At 41.1% G+C, this 14085-nt stretch overlaps 1 protein-coding gene across 4 annotated transcripts in view; it reads left to right on the top strand.

The window, feature by feature from the left end:
- Positions 1-14085, top strand: part of CSNK1G1 (casein kinase 1 gamma 1) — a 160361-nt gene that overhangs the window by 112251 nt on the left and 34025 nt on the right. For all 4 annotated transcript variants that reach the window (XM_045201122.2, XM_024568374.3, XM_024568373.3 and 1 more), the window contains 5 exons: positions 2417-2568; positions 3943-4177; positions 11291-11376; positions 13299-13383; positions 13658-13806. In XM_045201122.2, coding sequence (XP_045057057.1) covers positions 2470-2568; positions 3943-4177; positions 11291-11376; positions 13299-13383; positions 13658-13806 — 654 coding nt within the window. In that variant the 5' untranslated portion in view covers positions 2417-2469. The remainder of the gene's footprint in view (positions 1-2416; positions 2569-3942; positions 4178-11290; positions 11377-13298; positions 13384-13657; positions 13807-14085) is intronic.

The raw sequence follows: 14085 nt of genomic DNA, 5'->3' as shown, positions 1-14085 counted from the left end.
TTCTTTCATTATTTTTTCAAATAGATTTCCAGTTCCTTGCTCTTTCTCGTCTCCTTCTGGCACCCCTATGATGTGAATGTTGGACCTCTGGAAGTTGTTCCAGAGGCTGCTTATACTGTCCTCATTTGGGGGAGATTCTTTTTTTCTTCTTGTTGTTATGATTGGTTGTTGTTTGCTTCCTATGTTCCAGATCATTGATTTAATTCTCAGTTTCATCCACTCTACTGTTGTTTCCCTGTAAATTGTTATTTATTTCAATTAGTGTATCCTTCATTTCTGCCTGGATCTTTTTTGTTGTTGTTGAGGTCCTCACTAAGTTCCTTGAGCATCATTATAACCAATGTCTTGACCTCTGCATCTGATAGATTGCTTATCTCCATTTTGTTTAGCTCTTTTTCTGGGGTTTTGATCTGTTCTTTCATTTGGGTCATGTTTCTTTGTCTCATTTTGGCAGCCTTCCTGTGTTTGTTTCTATGTATTAGGTAGAGCTGCTTTGACTCTGTGTCTTGGTATTGTGTCCTAATGTAGTAAGTGTCCTGTAGGGTCCAGTGGCACAGCCTCCCCTATCACCCAAGCTGGGTAGCTAAGGTGTGTCCTTTGTGTGGCCTGAGGACACCCTCCTCTTGTAGTTGAGCCTTGGTTGCTGTTGGCAGATCAATGGGAGGGATTTACCCAGGCCAGTCAGCTGCAAGGACTTGCTGTGACCACTCACCACCAATCTCTGCCCTGTGTGGAGGATCATCTGTGCAGCGGCAGGGTGGTGGTGCTTCCACATGGTTTGTATCTATTCAGTGGATGTGCTAGCCCCGGGGGTTTCTCAGGTGGTACAGGCCAAGGTCAGCCCCCACCTGTGTTTTACCCAGGACCATCCTGCCTGAGCTGTAAAACAATCTGAGATGGATGCTACTTTCGCTGGGCTTGAAGATTCCCAAGCTGTGGATCTAAGATAGCTACTGCTAGTGTCAGGCTTGGACCTCACTGACGCCAGCTACTGCTTGTTTGAGGGTATTTAGGAAGTTGTGCAGTATGAGCCAAGACCAGTCATATGGAGAAGCAGCTTGGGTGGGCCTGTAAGTTGGGTGGGGCAGAGTCTCTTGGAATCTCCAAGGTGGGTCAAACAGTGTTTGCCAGGTTGGTGGAGTCTCAGATATGGCACCAGCTTGCCAGTTCTGTAGGGGGAGGGTTTAGAAAAGGAACAATGGCCTCTGCTTGCCTTGATGCCAGGCACTTCAGTAAGTCCGTGCGTGGGTTCTTTAAGAGAAGCTGCATTGGGCTCTTAGTTTCTTCCATGAACTCAATCCCCACTGGCTTTTTGCAGCCTGAAGTTGTGGGTAGTTATCTTCCTGGCATAGAAACCCTGGTCTGAGGTCTTGATGTGGTGCTGGGACTCCTCGATCCAAGATATCCTCCCAAATTTTTATCCACCACATGTGGGTGTGGGAACAGCCTGTTCTGTGTCTGCACCCTTCCTGCCGGTCTGGATGGATGTGGTTTCTCTATTTCCTTAGTTTTCAGACTTTCGTTTAAATTGATTTTGTAGTTGTCAGACTTCCATTCAGCTCAATTTCTGACAGTTCTTAGTGATGGTTGTTCTATATTTTAGTTGTACTTTTGATGTGGTGTGTGAAGAGGTGAGCCATGTCTGCTTACACTGCCATCTTGACCAGAAGTCCTACAATTTCCTCCCTAAGACAGAAATTCATTCACGAGTTGTCACTTAGTTAAGAAAATCTAGATTTTGGTTTCTTATAGCTATGAATTTCAAAACTAGAGGAAAACCCAGCCTTTTATTTTTTCTTTCTTAATTACTCATCTATAACCAAATCCTGTCTGTTGACTTTACTCCTGCAAATAGGAAACAGGAAACTGTGGAGTCTCCCTGTAAGAAGAGGGTTAGGCTGTGCCTTTTGTGACCTCACCCCTTCAGCCTGGTTTGTCCTGGAGGCAGCAGTGGCGATTAGCTCCATATGTGGCTTTAGCAGTAAGCATAGGAAATGAAATGAAACCAGCTCCTGCAACAGGATCTGTTAGCCTGGCCTTTGAGCCCAGCAAGCCATCTTTTGAACCTATTATGATAGTGCACTTTTGGGCATCCTTGGGGAAGAATAGTTTACACTCTGATCAAGTAATGGATCGGGACCATTCTCAGCCTCATGTAGCAGTGGAAATGCCTCTGACACTCTGGTATTAAATAACTGCTTATTTGAACATACTGTGCAATGACATACCCTTTCCCACCCAGTGTTAGTTCCGTTGGAAGCTATTGTTCTCAGTTTAGTTCTCCAGGAGGGACTACGAAAGAAAATGGAAACCTCACAAATTGTACTTTCCTTATATCTACTCAGTGCTGATGCAGCTGTCTCATATTTGGCTTTTGTGTTCCCCATTCTCCATCCCATTTCCCCTCTGCTTTCAGGTGAAGGTCTCCCACAGGTGTATTACTTCGGACCGTGTGGGAAATACAATGCCATGGTGCTGGAGCTCCTCGGCCCCAGCTTGGAGGACTTGTTTGACCTCTGTGACCGAACTTTTACTTTGAAGACTGTGTTAATGATAGCCATCCAGTTGGTAAGTTGGCATTTCTCTTCTGCAAAAGGATAGTCAGGTCCCCGTTCCCCACCCCCGACACATCCTTTTGTCCCTTTTGGTGACTTAGGTGATTTGGTGATCTAGGTGCAGTGATACCTAGTAGATGCAAACTCACGGGCTTGACGGCGTTCTAGGAAGCTGGCTGTGACAGAAAGGGCTAACCCAGGGACATCACACTGCATCTGCCCTTTGTTCTATTTTGAGAATTTATACCTCAGAACAATACCCTACCCTTACCTGAAGTGGAAGCATGTAATTTAGATTAGAGAGAAGGATGTTTAGGTGAAATTGTACAAATGCAAAGAATTTCTTAGATATTTTATTTAGAGGTTTTACAAACATGAACATAAGGTTTGGTCATGTCCTGCCTCTCACCTTCCTGTTACATCCAAGAAAAGACCGGAGATGTAACCCAGTGACCTAACAGTCACATTCCGAAATTGTGTGACCAAGAACCTGCCTTAGTCTTCTGGCCTTCGGTTCACACAGAGATTGACACAGCTGAAGAGGCAGATCTCTCAGCCTCTCCCAAGTTACACACCATTACCAGTTTAAGCAGCAGTTAAGACGGTTCCTTTGAGAAGTTTGTCAGCCCCTCAGGGGAGGGTGCAAATGCATATTTATTGGTCTGGGATAGTGATGGTCTCCTCCGCCATACAGCAAAAATATGGAAATGGTGGAAAATTGACTATTTTTGAGTCCCAGTTCAAATATCTGTGCTTTCCTTTCTATACTAAGTAGAAAAGCTTTGTAGATGGAAATGAACTTAATGAAATTTTAAATGATTTTATGATTATTATTTTGGGCTATTTTTACTTTCCCATATAAACTGCACCTTTACCTTTGCTACTAGTTCGTTCTGTGATATCAGTCCAGTACTAACTTCTCTGGGCCTTACTTTCCTTATTTCTGCTACTAAGAGAGCTGGGATGGCTAGTCCTTTTCAACCAAGAGGCAGGTGTGGGCAGGAGGCGAATGTGGCAGTGGCCCTGTCTTCAAGGGCTGCCAGCATATTCTGCATCCTGTCTGGGAATAAATACTTCTTGCCTCTCAAATGCTTACTTTCTGAAATAGCATAAAAACACCTACTTCTATTTATCATTTGCAAATTGTAACATTATGGGGTTTAGCTGAACTGTACTATCCCATTCTTTTATTTTGATGTTTGTTATGTGAATGTTAGTATCAAAAAATATGGTCTGGTATACGAGAGTGAAATGAATCTGGGTGGTGAAAAGAAATGAGTTTTATTTTCATTTCAATAATTAAAGCCTTGGGCTGATAAAGGAAATGTTTTGCTGTATTTTTCAATAAACTTCTTTAGACTATTTCTGTTATCTTTTTCTCTTTTAGCTTTCTCGAATGGAATATGTGCACTCAAAAAATCTCATTTACCGAGATGTTAAGCCAGAGAACTTCCTGATTGGCCGACAAGGCAATAAGAAAGAGCATGTTATACACATTATAGACTTTGGACTGGCCAAGGAATACATTGACCCTGAAACCAAAAAACATATACCTTACAGGGAACACAAGAGTTTAACTGGAACTGCAAGATATATGTCTATCAACACGCATCTCGGCAAAGGTGTGTTTATTTGCTACTCCATGAAAAGGGCAGGTTTTTAAAACAACTGTTTATTCCAACAACACATTTGTCCCCATTGTGCGTTACAACTTGTGATTCTTATTGCTTCACAAGGTAAGTGATTTTTATACTTGAGAACTTAAAATGGTAAGTTAGTGACTTTCCTGAGTGTCCCCTTGACAACTTTAATTCTTTGTACGTTGACCTTGAGCAACATGGGTTTAACTTCACAGATCCACTTGTGTGGGTTTTGGGGTTTTTTTTTTTTGATAAATACTTCGTAAATGTACTTAATGATTTTCTTAACAGTCTCTTTCCTGTAGCTTTATTGTAAGAATACTGTATATAATACATATAACTTATAAATAATGTAACTGACTATGTTGTCAGTAAAGCTTGTGGTCAGCAGAAGGCTATTAGTAGTTAAGTCCTGGAGGAGTCGGAAGTTACATGCAGATTTTTGACTTCAGGCAGTCCATACCCGCATCCCCCATGTTCACGGGTCAGCTGTACTATGTTTCCGCGTGCTCGCTTTCTTGGCTGTGTGGGTAACCAAATTACTGTATGAAGGTGATAGCATTTGAGTAAGTTTAGTGGTGACTTTGGTACAGATGACCTTATATATGGTATCTTCCTTGGGGAAGGGTACTTCACTAAAACATGGACTAGGCTTCTGTTCACTGTAATTCCATGAATAATTCTTTAAGGAGAAGCCTGTGTCTTGTTCAGTGAAAATATATTTGCTTTTCCATGAATCTTGCATTGTATTCAGAATAGACAGTTTGCACTAATATTGCAAAAAGCTCTAATCAGGGCAAAAATCCTTAACTTCTGAGAGGAGCTACTCCAGGGGAGAGTATTTGTGAGAAAAGCCTAAATTGGAAGGCCAAGTAGGTAGGGCCCTGGGCCTCTCACCATCTTCTCCAGAAATCTTCCCTTTTTATCTGTTTTATATATTGGTCTTTCATGGAAAATTCTATTTGGAGACAAGGTTCTCAGGGGATTTAAAAATATACATAAATCACCACCCTAGAGAGTAGACATATAAGTGGATTATTATCAGGTTCTACAATCTTAGACATAGCTAATTTTATCAGGCACTTAAATATTAATGAACTGGCATCTTGGCTGGTTGGCTCAGTTGGTTGGAGCATCATCCAGTACACCAAAAGGCTGCAGGTTTGATTCCCAGTCAGGGCTCGTACCCAGGCTGCGGGTATAATCTTGGTCAGGGCGCACATATGGGAGAGAACTGATGTTGCCTCACATCAGTGTTTCTCTCTCTTTCTTTAAAATCAAGCAGTCTTTTCTAAAAATCTTTTTATCTTCACCCAAGGATATGCTTATTGATTTTAGAGAGACAAGAAGGGAAATATCAATTGATTGCCTCCCTTAAGTGCCCAGACCGGGGATCTTACTAATCAGCAAAATGTTTTAAATATCTACTTTAGTCAGACTGGGTTCCTTCATATCTTGGTATAACCATTTCTACTGCAACTTCTCCAAACTTGGACTTCCTAGTTCCAGGGGTGTTTTAGATCAGAGCCAACCTGTCACCATGTTTTGTCCTTGCAAAATATTACAGAGAATACATGTAGGTAGTTGTCAAATGCCCTTTAAACTCGGGCCAGTGTCTCAGACCAGTGAGGTTTCCATAGGAACTCTAATCCTGTTGGGTTTTAATTTTTTAATTTTTAATTTTTTTTTTAAATTTATTTTTTAGAGAGAGGGGAAGGGAGGGAGAAAGAGAGGGAGAGAAACATCAATGTGTGGTTGCCTCTCACACGCCCCTACTGGGCACCTGGCCCGCAACCCAGGCATGTGCCCTGACTCGGAATCGAACTTGTGACCTTGGTTCACAGCCTGCACTGAATCCACTGAGCCACACCAGCCAGGGCTAATCCTGTTGGTTTTTAAATGTGTAGTATCCTTCATGTTGTAATGAAGAAAAAAAGAGGTGTACTTTCAAATGACTTAGAGAAAATTGTCTATTAATTTCATAAAAGAAAAATAAGGGAAGATGCTCCCTAAACTTGACATCACCACATGAGATTAACCACCTTCCCCACTGATTTAAGCCCTGGTTAGGGCAGCCAGCCCATTAAGTATTCTTTAATGCTTAACGTTAGGGTGAAAATGGTAGGTCACCCAGTCCCTTTCCTACAACAAAATGTGTTGTATTTGACGTAAAATCAGGCATGTGATGCATGTAAACCAGGCACATCTTTCTGATTGGCTGAAAGCAAGACTCTGTGGTGTGGAAGAATTCTGTGTCCTACTGGTCTCATTGGCACTGAAACCTTTTTTCTTTAAAAAATGAAAATATCTTGCATGAATAAACAAGGGCATGTGGAAATACTGACTTGAACATACGTAGAATGTTCAAAGAATTATGAAAATTAATCATGGCTCTGGTTTTCACTATTTTTTTTTTGAAAGGTCCTAATGTCTTAAATTATCATAGATTGTTTTAGAACAGGAAAACTACTTTTCAGGTTATCAACCACTTTATTTTCAGATGAGGAAATTAGGCCCAAAGTAGGTGATGGAAAGAATAGGTCAAGATCTAGCTGACCTGACTCCAGAACCATTGTTTTTCCCATTATCCCACATTCCACAGCTGTTTATCGTGGTTCTGGTTTTGAAAGTTACTTTGTTTCTCATTCCAGTGGGTTCAAGTATTTATTATTCTTTTTTTTATTGATTTTTGAAAATCTCATGGGGTGGGCACTGAATTACTTTAGTTGAAGGAATGGTACAAATCAAATCCACAAATGGATGAGACAAGTTACAGAAAAGGTGCAGGTAACTCCAACACGCACACACTGCTTTGGTGACCAGGGAAGTCACTCCCGTGGCGGTGGGAAGGCAGCCTGAGCCTTCGCTCTCTGTACTGTCTCCCAGAGTGCTTGTCAAAGCGATCCTCTGCCATGCCAGGTTCAGGGGCCCCCAACCTGCACGGGTTGGTTACGTGGTCACCCGGCTCTTTGATGGATTCACTTGCTCTTCCAGGTAGTCAGTCTCAATGAAGTCACATAAATGAGGGTCATTTTTTTCAGTGGCCAGTTTGTGCAAGTCCAGTAGTAACTGATTCACACTTTTTTCCAAGTGTAATGCACATCCATTGCATTCAGCCCATTCTCCCAGGCATCAGGGTCTAGTTTCTCGGTGTCCTGAAGAAGATTTGGCCACCTTGTGGGTTCTTCAGCTTCATCAGTTTCTCAGCATGTTCCCTCTCCTCGTGAGATTGGTGGAGGAAGTGTTTGGCAGAGTTCTTCAAAGCTGCACCATCATGGCCAAAGGAGTAAGACATGGACAGGTAGACAGAAGCATAGATCTCCAGGTTGGTCTGGTGGTAGTTCTGGTGCATCTTCAAGGTGGACGTGGTTGTCATGATCAGTGGTGGAGGACAGGCGGCTTCGAGGCACTGGAGTGGTGGCAAGGGCCTTGGAGCAGTTCGCACTGTGAGGAGGTGGCAGAAGGATGGATCTGGGTGGCTGGCTGGGACAGGGACTGAGGGCCAGGTTCCATTCAATCACTGTTGAGGCAGGAAACCAATACAACTCTCCGCAAAGACTTTCTGTTTCACTATTTTAATAGTTTATTTTTTATTGTATTTTTTTCCATGACCATATATCCCCCTTATACCTTCTTTCATTCCCCCCCTTACCCCACCCCTGCAGTCACCACACTGTAGTCCATGTACATGAGTCCCTTTTCTTTTTTGCTCCATCCCTCCACCCCCCACCTAGAACTGTCAGCCTGCTATCTGAGTCTGTGCCTATTTCGCTTGTTAGTCCAGTTTTCTCATTAGATTATTCCACATATTAGTCAAACTGTATGATATTTGTCTTTCTCTGACTGGCTTAGTTCACTTAGCATAATGTTCTCCAGGTCCATCCATGCTGTCTCAAAGGGTAAAGTTTTCTCTCTCTCTCTCTCTCTCTTTTTTTTTTTGGCTGAGTAGAATTCCATTGTATAAATGTCGCATAGTTGTTTTATCAACTCATCCACTGGTAGAAACATGGGCTGCTTCCAAATCTTGGTATTGTAAGTAATGCCTCAGTGAACACAGGGGTGCTTATGTTCTTTCGAATTAGTGTTTCAGGTTTATTCGGATAAATTCCCAGAAGTTGAATCACTGGGTTATAAGGTAGTACCACTTTTAATTTGTGTAGGTATCTCTACTGCTTTCCACAGTGGCTGCACCAGTCTGCATGCCCACCAACAGTGCAAAAGGGTTCCCCTTTCTCCGCATCCCCTTTTGCCAGCACTTGTTGTCTGTTGATTTATTGATGATGGCCATTCTGACCTGTGTGAGATGTTATCTGATTGTGGTTTTAATTGCATTTCTCTAATGACTAGCAGTGTTGAGCATCTTTTCATATATCTGTTGGCCATCTGTATGTCCTCTTTGGAGAAGTGTCAATTCAGGTCCTTTGCCCAATTTTTAATTGGATTGTTTTTTCGTCTTCAGTTTTCTAAGTTCTTTATAAATTTTGGTTATTAACCCCTTATCAGATGTATCGGTGACTATGTTCTCTCATTTGTCTTTTTATTTTGTTGATAGTTTCCTTTGCTGTGCAAAAGCTTTTTAGTTTGATGTAGTCCCACTTGTTTATTTTTTTCTTTTGTTTCACTTGCCTGAAGAGATATATCAGAAAAAATATTGCTACGAGCAATGTCTACGATTTTACTGCCTATGTTTTCTTCTATGATTTTTATGGTTTTGAGTATTAACATTAAAGTCTTTAACATTTTGAATTTATTCTTGTGTGTGGTGTAAGAAGGCGGTCTAGTTTCATTTTTCTGCACATATCTGTCCAATTTTCCCAGCACCATTTATTGAATAAATTATCTTTAGCCCATTGTATGTACTTGCCTCCTCTGTTAAATATTAATTGACTACAAAGGCATGGTTTATTTCTGGGCTCAGTATTCTGTTCCATTGACCTATGTATCTGTTTTTATGCCTGTATCCAGCTGTTTTGATTACTGTGGCCTTATAGTGTAGTTCGATACTAGGTAGCATTTTTCCTCTAACTTTGTTCTTCTTTCTCAAGATCACTGGTGCCATTTGGGGCCTTTGTGGTTCTGTACAGATTTTTGAAACACTTGTTCTAGTTCTATGAACTATGTCGTTGATGTGTTGATAGGAATTGCATTGAATCTGTAGATTGCTTTGGGGGGGAGGTAGTATGAGAGTTTTAATGATGTTAATTCTTCCTATCCATGAACAGTGTATGTCCTTCCACTTACTTGTACCTTCTTCATTTTCTTTCTTCAGTGTCTTCTTATTTTATTCCTAGGTATTTTATTAATTTTGAAGCAATTTGAATGAGATTGTTGTCTTAGTCCCCCTTTCTGATAGTTCATTATTGACACATAAAAATGCAACTGATTTCTGGATATTAATTTTGTATCCTCTACTTTACTGAATTCATTTATCAGTTCTAGTAGTTTCTTTAAAATCTCATTTTATAATGTCTAGCCTTTGCTGTGAAGAGAAAGAAGTTGCCCTTATTTCCTGTAGGGCTGATCAATATTGAAAATGTGGAGAGTTTTGCCCTCTAGTGTTCAACTAGCTAAAGTGCAACCATTTGTCGAGAATTTTTTATTACCAAGGGGCCTCTTGTTACAGGATATAAAAATGGAGAGCTGATGAGTAGGTGTGATGTAGCATGAGAAACTACAGGGTGTGGTTTCTCTCTCATCCCTGATTTGTGGGAGGCCTCAACTCACCCGCTTCTTCTTTTTTAATTTGTTTAAGTTCTGTTACCAAACTGCTTTTGTCTGATGGCTTTTTGTTTTCAATTACATATAAAATTTATTGCAAACCTTAGGCCAGCTGAGTAGACAAAAGCTCCTGGTCTTGCTGTTTTATTTTATTTTTTTAAAGATCATTTCAATTGATGTACATCAGCTCAATTTTATGTTACTTATTTATCATATCATGGTGCCTCCAGTGACCACCTTTCCAAGAACCCACCTTCAGGTGGCAGATTTGAAAGTTGCCTTTTCTTTGTTTTTCTGTACAGTAGAGCACTGTTAACTCTTTCGTGCAAACTGCTCATGCTTGGTGGCAACAGTTAAACACATGCTTTGGTATTTTGAGTTATCTGAGTAGTTTTCCCTGCTTCCCTCTCTTGGGTTTTACTTTCTGCACAAAGCACAGTCAAATTTAAGGTAGACCCTTAGTCTTGCTTATGGTTTTTTTTTTTTTTTTTTATAAAGCCCTAAATTTGATTCTGAAAAGTAAACACATAAAATGTCTGAGATGAACTGTCATTGGCAAATTAGAAACGGAGGCAGGAACTACTTAAACTCAGTCTGACAACCAGTGGTGTATAGGATGTTTTCTGAGATGAAATTATAGATCTGCAGTTATCATTGCATAATTCCAATTAAAGAAAGAAAAACCCAGCAACCTGTCTTATGATAAGCCCCCAGAATGCAGGGATCCTGTTTTAGATGCCCACAAAGGGCACTTCAGTAGTAAATTTTAAATTTTTCTTAAGGTGGCTGTGGAACATGGTGCAAATGGAATGGAACCGAGAGATTATACACTGATGTTTGATTTTATCAAATTAAATTTCGACATTAGTTTTTTTATTAATTTTTACGATTAATAGAAATTACTAGCCATGTATGCCAGGCATTCTGCAACTATGTCTTCACAGGCCTAGCCAGATTGGACGGTTTAAACAGCTTTAGCTGCTAGTCCGCTGCTCACTTTCTCTGATGGTAACTAAGGGTAATTGTAGCCCATATACTGAAAATAACGTTTCATTTAAATTACTGCACTTTCAGGAAGGTGACAGTATTGAGTGAGGGGTGGTTACTCACTGTTTAGTGGTCTGGACTTGGTTTTAGCTTAGTATTTGCTCTTTTTACTTCATATTTACTTGCCAGTGACAGACAGGTCTAGACAAAGGAGGTGCACATTGTCTTTCTTGTCTTGATTTAAAATACTGTTGCTGGTTTCGATACACAAAGCATTCATAAGCAGAGCCCTTCTAGAGCAGAAGGGTTTCTGAACGGACTGCTTTGGTTTTGAGCCCCTTTCTACTTCCATAACTGCAAATGTAATGTGTGATCTGTCTTCCCTTTTAGAACAGAGTCGGCGGGATGATTTGGAAGCCCTAGGCCATATGTTCATGTATTTCCTTCGAGGCAGCCTGCCCTGGCAAGGACTCAAGGTATCCTTGAAAGTGCTCGGCGGAGGTCTTTGTCTCAATGCTCAGTTGTTAACGAAAGGGTTGCTGACTTGCTGTCTGCCAGAAGTGCGAATGGGAAGGGGACTGGATAAGAGATGAAAAGCGGGACTAGTTACATCAGTCTGTATTGTAAATGCTTACCTGAAGTTCGAAGCTCTGTTTTGCTCATGTTTTATCTATTTCCCCTTCTGAATCCATATTCCTTGTTTTTGGATTTTCCATAATCTCTTCCCTCATTCCCTCCCAGCGCTGGCAGTTCCTCTTTTCTCTGTCATTATGCCTCCCCCACTACTATTATGTAGCAAGATGAGTGTTCCCAGTGTGTTGGGGAATTTCTGGGACAAATTGATGACAGCAGCTGCTACACATTTTACCAGCAAGGCCAGCAGGGCTGGGTGTGTTCCTGAGGGGAGCTGGAAAATATTTGTTCATTGTATGCAGGCTGAGTGCTCACCTGAACTAAAACAAAAATACAAGCTTAACATTGCTCTTCAAGTGTTGTATTGAATGAGGCCTATACAAACAGTAGCCATTCCTTGAGAAACGTGTAGCTTAAATAAATAGCCTGCCTTTGGTAGGTGTCAGTACAGTACATATAGGTCAAAGTTAATTGTTAATTATTATAAATACAACCATTGTAATTACTCCATGTCTCTGGCTATAAACTAGAAAATGGTAAGCTTCTAACCCATGCTAAGTCCCATTAGATAGTTAAATGTGAGGCACATTTTTGAGTTGAATTTATATCAACATGTTAGTATGGAAAGAAACATAATCACTAGCTTTGAATACTGCTACACCCGCTACCCCCTCCTACACTCTCTACCCCCTCCAAAAGGGCAGAATGATTGATTCTGCTGTGCTCTCGAGAACATAATCTTGAAAAGTAAGGCTTCTACCCCTTCCTTTCAGGAAGATTTTCTTTCTTTCCCCTTAACTTCCTCACTTAACCTCTCCTCCATAGTCTTCTCCTAGTCATTCATGCACGTCTTCTCATTGATACTGACAGTGGTCAAGTAGTGCTTCACATCCCATTTGCTCATTATATAGCCAAACAGTGCATTCCTGTATGTGTGATTAATCATTTGAAACTTTCTCATGGTCCATGAATCATTTTAATGATAGGTCTAAAATTTCTCCACCTTACTTTAGGATGTTACTGCTCGAAGGCAGGTGCAGTGGGCTAGGTGGAGAGCCTCAGCAGACTCTCTTGAGACCACATCGTTGGTCTGAGCTCCAGAAGCCCCGTCTATAGCTCTGGGCAAACCATACTTGGCTGCTTTGAGCCACTGACATAGATCACACCTGTTCGTTAGCCATGCCTGTATCGTAGATAACACTTTTCCCTCTGGAACCGCCTGTATCGTAGATAACACTTTTCCCTCTGGAACCACATTGTGGAAAGGCACTGTTTTCCACTCCTTGTTCTGTTTTCTACTGAGCTTCACAATATATATGATGTAAAGCCCTCTGTCTATCTGCCCCAACTTGGATTAGCAGTATTTTTCATCTGATCATAGATCTGATCTAGTAAGGGGAAGGCTGAATCACTTTTGAACCCAGTGGCCATGGGAGACTACTACGCTTCTACAGTGTTGATAATGTTGCTACACATTTTTATTTTCTTATCCCAGCCACTTGTCTCATTACATTTGATGGTGCTTATCTGAGATGACTAATATATTTTTAAGTAAACGTTCCAGAACAGAGTAGATGTTTTATATGTATCTCAATGCATCATCTCTACTGCATTTCTTATTTGTTAGTGTTAGAGAGAAAAACGCTCGAGACTGTCCAGCAAGCCCTGGCAGTCTGAGTGAAACAGCCATTGTGTTCCCAGACACACTGGGCCTCCCCTGTTTAGCACCTCTTTACAAATCACTTCCTCTCTGTACTCTCTACAGGCTGATACATTAAAAGAGAGATATCAAAAAATTGGTGACACCAAAAGGAATACTCCCATCGAAGCTCTCTGTGAAAACTTCCCAGGTAAGGTGCTAAAAGGGCACACTCGCAAATGTGACTAAAGCTTTGAAGTAGGTGAAAACCGTGACTCGGGATCTCTAGATGAAGGCACTCTCCAGAAAACTTAAATTTTCTTTTATTGCTATTTAGAGCAAGATAAGTTCCGTTGCTTTCATTTGGTCCATAAAGAAAACACCTGTGTCAAATAGCCTGTACAATATTGCTTGCTTGGCCCAGAGCTTCTACCCAAGGGAAGCATTCGGCTACTGAGCATGGCCTTTCACCTCTTTCCTAACAGAGGAGATGGCGACCTACCTGCGGTATGTCAGGCGATTAGACTTCTTCGAAAAACCTGACTATGAGTATTTACGGACCCTCTTCACAGACCTCTTTGAAAGGAAAGGCTACACCTTTGACTACGCCTACGACTGGGTCGGGAGGCCTATTGTGAGTATATCCTTTTTTACCTTCTCTCCTTAGACCAGCTCCACCTCACCCCTTTACTCGCCAGACTTCCTGCTTAAATCTATGAGCAGAAAGAAAAAACATTTCTCTGACTGTAGACTTAACACTTACCAACCGTTTCAGGGTGATGCCATAGATTGCTCTTACTAGAATTAGGAAGTAGGAATAACTACTATTATATGTTTTTAAGATTATGACCAGTATGTCCTAAGATACCAGAATTTAAGCCAGTTTTGAAGAATTTTTATTTGAATGATCGAG

Source organism: Desmodus rotundus, chromosome 7 (genome assembly GCF_022682495.2).
Source record: "Desmodus rotundus isolate HL8 chromosome 7, HLdesRot8A.1, whole genome shotgun sequence".
NCBI classification, from domain to species: domain Eukaryota; kingdom Metazoa; phylum Chordata; class Mammalia; order Chiroptera; family Phyllostomidae; genus Desmodus; species Desmodus rotundus.
The sequence above is the reverse complement of the archived record's forward strand: the minus strand, read 5'-3'. Positions and strand labels throughout refer to the sequence as shown.